The 9,195-nt window shown below is 29.3% G+C and overlaps 1 protein-coding gene across 1 annotated transcript; it reads left to right on the top strand.

Moving 5' to 3' along the window:
• The first annotated feature begins 3,490 nt into the window (after positions 1-3,490).
• Positions 3,491-5,218, top strand: LOC107631867 (myb family transcription factor PHL8). Its single transcript, XM_016335438.3, has 6 exons — positions 3,491-3,844; positions 3,933-4,009; positions 4,107-4,170; positions 4,242-4,320; positions 4,416-4,485; positions 4,557-5,218. The coding sequence occupies exons 1-6, from the start codon at positions 3,721-3,723 to the stop codon at positions 5,031-5,033; spliced, it is 891 nt and encodes a 296-aa protein (XP_016190924.1). The 5' UTR covers positions 3,491-3,720; the 3' UTR covers positions 5,034-5,218.
• Positions 5,219-9,195: the final 3,977 nt, after the last annotated feature.

Below are 9,195 nucleotides of genomic sequence, written 5' to 3'. Positions count from 1 at the left end.
AGAAAGAGATATCCCCCTTACTGATGCATGGGTCCATTATATTACAAGCAAGAATAATAATAATTTTGATGAGAGAACAACTTTGCTTAATTAGGTGATGACTTTTTTATTCAACGGACCTTCTCCTACTCACTATATATATAATCTTGTTGATGATAAAAATAAATATACTGTGTGTGATCTGTGATGAGGGATCGGGTCCACTTTGGCTTTGGCATCATCCTGGAATCTCCTTTACCTGTTATGGAATAATAATAATAATACATTTAATTATATGTTTTTAAAAATATATATTGAAGTTGCTATTAATAAATTTTTTATTTTAATAAATACCTTAAAAATATAATTAAAATTTTAATAAATATCTAGGTTGCGTTTGTTTCCGAGAATAGAATAGGATAAGACACTAAAAACAGGACAAGAGAAGACACTGATGGACAGAGACACAAAATTTTGTGTTTTTGTATTCTATTTGGTGATAAATTTGAACAAATTATGAAAATCCAATTTATTCTCATTTTTTTATTCAAAAAATTTGAGATAAAAAATATAATAATAAAAAATATAATTATGAAAAATTAACAAAAATAATAAAAAAAATAAAAAATAAGTTGTGTCTCTTATTAGTGTCTCTGTGTCTTTCCTGTCAGAATGGACACAAAATACACTAATTCAGTGTCTCTGAACATATTGTCTTTATCCACGTCTCTTCTGCCAAACACAATTTTATGTCTCTATATTCCTGTCTCAATGTCTTGTCTCTGTAAACAAACGCAGCCCTATAGAATACATGTGAACGAAACCCTAACGATAATAATAGTAATAAAGTACCTTCAAATATCAAGTACATTATCTGTTAATAAAGAGGGGAAAATAGTACTACAATTACACTAAGCCCTATGACCCTATCCCTTGTTTCTTTACTTGTTTTTCAAACATTTGGGCCACTTATACCATAAAATAATGAAAATGCATGCATGTCAATAATCAATAATAATATTCCTTTCTTTCAATGTGAACAAAGCCTGCCACTTAAGCAATTGAATTTCAAGACACACACAAACACCGAGCATATGCTTGCAGATGAAGAACCACAACCTTTCGTTGGACCCACCAAACCACATGTTTATAATCTAGTACCTCTCGAATTAAAAAAATAAATAAATCATCTAATCAAAGAGATAATCGTATTCAATTATTGATAACTATTGGATACTAGTTTTAAAGAAAAAACATGGGAAATTGTTCATGTGTTGAGGAACTAACACTAATTAGCTGGGAACCATGGTGCTTGAAATGGCAGAGCTTTGAAGACCAATAATGATTGGATTTTGATTCTTGTGATCAAGCTCTATACCGCAACCCAAGGAAAATCTTGAGGAGTGACTTGATCAACTTGGCTTTTTAAGATTTGTTGTTGGCCATTATAGTCTTCTTTCTTTCTTTCTTTCTTTTTTTTCCCTTTTATTTTTATGGTGAAAATTTCTTTTCTTCTATATATATATATAATATTAAAGTAAACATTATTCCTTATGGAATATTTTTCTTTATGGGACTTTTGTGCTTTCAAATTGCAAAGAAAAGTGCATGCCCACATATTCTAGTGATTGTTCTTTGCATATCCTTGTGACATTATATTATTAATCTCACATTAAATTGCTTTTATCCTTTTCTTTTCTTTCCTTTCCCTTTTTTTTTTTTTACCACAACACTCATAATAATCATCATGTTTTTGGTGAAATTCTCCACTTGAAGGAATAAAGCTTTACATATATGTCTTATTAGTTATTATACATGACATGTTGATTGATGATAACTGATGATAAGGCTAATTTGTGCTTAGCTATGACTTAAACCCAATAATAACCCCTTTATAGAACAATAATTTTTTTTTGTTTGGTGGGGGTGGATGGGTTTGAAAATTCAAATTGTTAGGATAGTCTAAGAAATGAAGACTTGTTCAATGTGTTGAACAGACACATGCTTTTATTGGTGTGGGTGTTGATTTGATAAGAGGGTGCATCTTTATCTCTTTGACATTGCTTGATTAGCTATGTTTCTTCTATAGCACACTTCATTTATATAGAATAAATATGAGGAAGCTCATTATGGGTCCAAAAATCTAATCCTAGATTCCTTGATTCCTCCATCCCTACAAGGAACAAAAAGAATCTGCCAATTGCATTAAAGACACACCCCTTCTTCATTAAAAAGAAAAAAAAAAGGTTGTTAAAAAGGGGAAATCAAATTTGAAGGAAAAGAAAGATTGATTAGTTAAGGTTTACACTTTAATCACACCAACACAAGAGAAATGTAATTATTTTTTTCATGATAATAATTTCACCCCCACCAATTATTGTCATCGTTTTTTCAATTTATTTTTTCAAAATTACATATTTATTTAATTCTCATTTTTTACCTGAAAGTTGCACCCATTATTCATCATGGTGGGGTCTAGCCAATTCTATGGGGGAATCTCCCATAGAGAAAGAGAGGGGAAGTGGGAAAACAGCAAGATAAAAACAAACCTTACACTTTTCCTCTTTTCTCTCCTTTTAAGACTCAAATATTGAGCTGTTTTCCTTTCTTTGTTTTTCCTGTATCAGAGATTCTTACTGTATTTTTTTATTTAAAATTATTTTGTTTACATTATAAAAAATTTGAATGATTCAGTTTGAAAATATGTGATTATCTCTTCTAATAGGATTTTTCTAAATCCAAATTCGAAACTATTAAAAAACAAATCATTTATACTACATATATATAAAAAATTAAATACCAAATTAGTTATTCATGTATAATACATATTAAAACACAAAATACATATTGAAAATAAGTTAAATAATACATGTTACGGCCTGATCCAAACATCACGCGGGTCGACCCGACCTATAAGCCATCCGACCTGAACGGTCGGGTACGAGGCTCTTAACCACCAACCTGGACACGCGTCCTTGACAACTCTCTACTACAGTTGTACGAGGAAACTTCGAGGAAGGTGGGTCTGCCCTTGCAGGACCCACCCCTGACACGATATATATGGGGAGGGTCCTACCCCTTCCCCAGGTACGTCACATACCATTATTCCCACTTTTCGCTTGCACACCTGACTAACTAGAGCGTCGGAGTGTCTTTGTAGGTGACACCCCCCTCTCTACATGAAGAGCTCGGGACGTCGGCTACTCCTCATCCAGCCCAGCAATCCGGAATCAGGCGATACCCCATCTCATCAACCGTAGTACCACCCCGAACCATCCGATACCCGAGCTACCGAACAATACATATATTTATATCAAATACATATTAGCTAATTTTTTGTATATATTTAATATTTTTTTATAGCCAATAAACGGGCCTATCTACTATTTGACAATTTGGCATGCGTAAAAAATAGTTAAAATTCAAAAAATAAGAGGAAAAAAATAAAAAATAAAATGAAAAAAGAAGAAGAGAAAAGTGTGTATGAAAATGGAATGAGTGAGGGAAGAGAAAGAGGTGATGGCATATATTCCGCCAACATAACCCCACTCATGCTTCCTGATATGAGAATGAGATCATGGGACATAACAGCTACTCCAATTTATATATAAGATCATATAGGATTCATACATAGCTAAAAAAGGATTCATTCATTCATTGAAAACTGAAAAGTCTCTCTTGTGTTTGCTTACATTACATGCTACAGTGTAACTCTTTCTTTCCTAAAAGAAGCAACAAACAATGGAAAATGTGCAAAGTAGCATGCACTTGGTTCTCTCAACTGATGCAAAGCCAAGGCTCAAATGGACTCCTGAACTTCACCAAAGATTCATTGAGGCAATTAATCAGCTTGGAGGTTCAGAAAGTGAGTGTATACTATATAGTACAAACTATAAAACAATACCTTTCTATTTTAGTATTTTTGAGATTATAATTTTCTGTGCATGTGGCAGAAGCAACACCAAAGAGTCTTATGAGGGTGATGGGGATTCCTGGACTCACTTTGTACCATCTCAAGAGCCATTTACAGGCATTTCCCTTTCTTCTTCTTGCTTTCACTCATTCCAAATATCATGGACTTCTTTTCTTTTACCAACATATTTTCTCTGTTTTTCTGCTCATTGCAGAAATATAGACTTGGGAAAAGCCAACCCCAACTTGAAATCTGTTCTGGCAACAACAAACATGAAGGTAACTTGGTTATGGTTTCTCACTTATTATAACTTGTTCCCATGAATGATCATTTTTCCCATTTGGAGCAGATTGCAGAGAAATGAAGAACAGTGAAGGTCCTTGTAGCAGCAGGGAAGAAAGTATTGGGACACAGAATGAGATGACTGAGTAATAATTATAATAGTTAGAAAATTGATCAAACTAGTTGAATGCTTTTGTAATTGGTATTAAAAATTTCATTGATCAAATGTTGTGTTCAACAGAAGCATGCAAATTGCTGAGGCTCTCCAAATGCAAATGGAAGTGCAGAAGAAACTTTATGAGCAAATTGAGGTAGGTAGCTAAATTAAAATTGAAGCATAACAAGGATATGTTAAAGATCAATTTGGATAATGATTTTTCAGGTGCAGAGACATTTGCAGCTTAAGATTGAAGCACAAGGGAAGTACTTGCAATCAGTACTACACAAGGCACAAGAAACACTTGCAGGAATGATCAACAATGGCAGCCCGGGATCTCCTCCGATTTCGGAACTGACAGAAACAAGAGGAGGGATCAGTTGGAGCTGTGGGCAGAGGAAACAGAACAGAGGAACCATGTGTTCACTTGAAATTGAAAGTTCTTTGACATCTTCTGAAAGCTCAATGGATCAAAGGCCTAATAGTACTAACACTACTAATACTGCTTCACTTGAATTGTTGCCACTCTTCAAAGAATCTAAGGAACAGGAAGATGAATCTATTATTGGTAGAAAGAGGAGTTCAAGCTGCTGTGTTGATCAGCCATCAAAGATGAGCAGATCTGAATTAGTGTCAGATATCATTGACTTGAATTCAGAACAAATAGATTTAAATTGCAGTTCAAGCTTCTGGGAACAATGAGCATCACATATAAAAGAAGAAGAAAATATTTGTTTATAAACTTATGTATATTTTATATAATGAAAAGTAAGAAAGCAAAAAAAAAAAAAAAAAAAAAAAAATTGACTGTATATCTATCTGGTGATGAAAAAGTTATAATATACATATATGGTCATATATTGTGTGACACATCTCTTTCACTATTCCTTCTCTTGTGTTGCTGATATTGGGCCATAGTGTAACAAATTTCTACTGTGACAACATGGTACCTTGCTTCTTTAAAATAAATTATATTATATTATTATGCTTTTGAGGTTTCTCAAGACCCTACCGGAATATCTATCAGTTGGTGACATCAAACTATAGAGCATGATTCTGTTGTGACCCTAGTTTTACCAGCATGAAAAATGTACCAGGAGGAGATTGATGGGTAGGACACACTTAGTAGTTATAATAACTTTTAGGTGTCAAACCTATGAAATTTTTATTTCTTTAAATTGAAAAAGATTGCTTAACAGTGTAAGGATTTTTTCATTCTGTAGAGAAAAAGGAAAAGAGAAAAAAAAAAGAAAAATCACACCCACAAGTAACAACATTGTTCCCACCAAAAAGATAGTTTAAATAAAAATGAGTAGTGATTTTTCCTTAACTGCAATCATCAAACCTCCCAATGTACTTTAAGAAAGATATTAAATTTCATCATTGAACAAAATTATAGGTTGACTATTTAGATTGTGTTGGATGAATTTTGAGAAGTAGATTTTAAAATCCGATCCGATCGGTTTTCAATTTAAATTAAACTATATGAGCAGTTTTATTTAAGTCAGTTTATATTTAAATGCACTTAATTTTAAGGACTTTTGTTTTACAACATCTTTGGCAAATACATTACATAGCTTGAAGTTTAACTTGTTATAACGTTTTGAAGTCCTCGGATTGTAACTACACACATATATGAATGAATAATGGAACTATTATTGTGTTCCCTTTCCCATTGAAAATCAAACTCTTCACTTCTCAGCATCCCATGACGGTTATCTATATATTCATCATTCTCACTATACTCAGGTGCATCAGAAGATAAGCAGAGGATCACATACATTACTATCATTATTATTTTCATATTTGTGTTCTGTGTTGGTGAAGTTGATGAAGTTGGGTTTCGTCTGAAAGGAGAGATAGCTAATTAGAAAGGCTTGTCTTTAGGAGCCTCTTTGCATTTTGTTATTTTGGATATGCAGTATGTGAAGAACAAAATTATTATTTTAATAAAAAAAAATAAAAGATTATTTAAAGCATAATAATTATACCATGACAAGGAAGTATTGAGTTATCATCAAATTAAAGAGTTGGCAATGAATATTTTAAGAAATTAATTAAAAAAAAAAATAATGATGATGCATGCATAGTTTAGATATTTAAAAAGGTGAGGTCTCTGGTGGCCTAATAATAGGTGGCTAAGTATGGCCAAAAGATTGACTAACCTTTCAATAGATGACACATGACAAAGAGTTTACTCATCATACATTTAAAGGAAATGTTGAGTGTAGTAAGTGCCATAAATTACTGATGGCAAAAAGGGAAATGCAATGTAAAAAAATTGTTTTTGTCTCTTAGGCCTTATAATAATTAAACCAAAAAAACTCTTGCTACTTTTAATTTAAAAAAGAAATGATGATAATAAAAAAGAGAGATAGTTCAAAAAAAAAAAAACATATAAGATGATGAATTACTTTTTTTTAAATATATTATATTTGTGAAATATACTAATTTAATTACGCATTTTCATTATTTAAAAATAGTTTTATCTATTCATAATAAATTTAAATGTTACTAAGATTTATTTTTTATATTATTATATTATAATTATTTGAAAATAAAAAGATTAAAATATATTAAAAAATTATACCTTTAGCTTTTTGTTATTAATTATTTTAATTTTTTAATTTTTGTTTTGTTTTATAATTTCGTCCACTTTCAATTTTTTTTTTCAATGTAGTTATTGCTCTTGAAAAATTATTTTAAAAACAAAAACATTAATATCTTAAATGTGTAATATATATTCGATTTGTTACTTTATCTAGTCAGTTTAATATTTTTTTAAAGTATTACCTAAAACTAAAAAAGTAAATACTTACATGTAGTTATTTTCCTATAAAATTAATAGTTAAAAGCCATTACATAATAATTTATTCAAAATTTTAAATATATCAAATTTGGAAAAATTAATACTTACATGTAATTCATAGTTATTTTAGATAATTTGATATATTTAAAATTTTGAATAAATTATTATATAATGGCTTTCAACTATTAATTTTATAGAAAAATTACTACATGTAAGTATTTATTTTTTTAGTTTTAGGTAATACTTTAAAAAAAATATTAAACTGACTTGATAAAAGAAACAAATCGAATATATATTACACATTTAAAATATTAATATTTTTTTTAAAAATAATTTTTCAAGAGCAATAACTACATTGGAAAAAAAATTGAAAGCGGACGAAATTATAAAACAAAACAAAAAGAAAAAAATTAAAATAATTGGTAACAAAAAGCTAAGAAGGTATACTTTTTTAATATATTCTAATATTTTTATTTTTAAATAATTATAATATAATAATATAAAAAAAATCTTAATAACATTTAAATTTATTATGGATAGATAAAACTATTTTTAAATGAATGAAAATGTGTAATTAAATTAGTATATTTCACAAATATAATATATTTAAAAAAAAGTAATTCATCATCTTATATGTTTTTTTTTTTTTTTGTGAACTATCTCTCTTTTATTATCATCATTTCTTTTTTAAATTAAAAGTAGTAAGAGTTTTTTTAGTTTAATTATTATAAGGCTCAAAAGATAAAAACAGTTTTTTGCATTGCATTTTCCTTTTTACCATCAATAATTTATGGCATTTACTACACTCAACATTCTCTTTAAATGTATGATGAATAAACTCTTTACCATGTGTCATCTATTGAAAGACTAATCAACCTTTTGGCCATGCTTAACCACCTATTGTTAGGCCACTAGAGACCTCACCATTTAAAAAGTAGTGGTTGTAATAAAAATATAGATATGATATTTGTAATCATCACCGTCTTACTCTTCATATAGAGTTTGTGTATTATCTATTATGTATAGTGCACACGCAGTGCACAGGAATTAAGAATCAAGTAGTGCAAAGTATGGTTGAGCAACAATTATAAAAGTGTGTGTATATGATAACGAAGTGTGCGCATTTGTCAGAGTCAGTGTGTGTAATACTGTAATACATTTTTAGTAAGTGTGTGTTATTTTATACCCATATAAAAAAAACGAAAATATTTAATAATCAAAGAAAATTAGTTAAAAATAATTATAATTTGTCTTATTTAATATTTATTAATTGTTATGATAAATAATAAATGTTAAATAAAATAAATTCTGGCTGTTTTTTGTCTTTCTAGCATTATTGTCATTTAAGTCCAGCCAAATTGGTCCAATATTAATAAAAATCATTCTCATTAAAAGAGCGTGTAATACGCGTCCAAAACCTCAAATAAATGTTACATCTTGTTTTGCATTCTAATATAAAAATATCTTCTATTTAAAACTGCAACAAAAGAATTTAAAATTTCTCTCAAAATTTCTCAAAAATCTTTTAAATTTTATGTGGAAACTATAGGAAAATCTGGTGTTGCATTTTAAATCATCAACAAAAAATATAAAAAAAAACAATACAAATTTTTTAAAGTACTGACAAAACTACTTGTTCATTATGTTCAGTTTTTTCTTTCGCATTTCTCGCATTTCTACTCGTCTGGTTTAGGGTTTAGTGGTTCGAATTCGTTCATTTAGTAGATTGAATTTCTCTTATTCAATTTTTGCTTATTTTTCTCTGTAACTAAGACATCGAATACCAAACTATAGTAGACGTGCTGTATTTTAATTGAATCTCAGCAGTAGCAAAAACATAAATGAACTGAAATTTAGGCACACATAAACTGAAATTTATTCTAATATATACCTAAATTGTTTACCATAACACAATTGCAGAAACTAATTTAAAAAACTATAAAGTGACTATTCAATAAAACATAACACAAATCATAAATTAACCCACATTTTTATCAAAGGAGAAAATATCATACGAGTAAAACATAAATGAATCAAAATTTATTTTACTAAATA

The sequence above is a fragment of the Arachis ipaensis genome, chromosome B3 (assembly GCF_059453495.1).
Source record: "Arachis ipaensis isolate K30076 ecotype BB chromosome B3, ASM5945349v1, whole genome shotgun sequence".
NCBI lineage: Eukaryota > Viridiplantae > Streptophyta > Magnoliopsida > Fabales > Fabaceae > Arachis > Arachis ipaensis.
The sequence above is the reverse complement of the archived record's forward strand: the minus strand, read 5'-3'. Positions and strand labels throughout refer to the sequence as shown.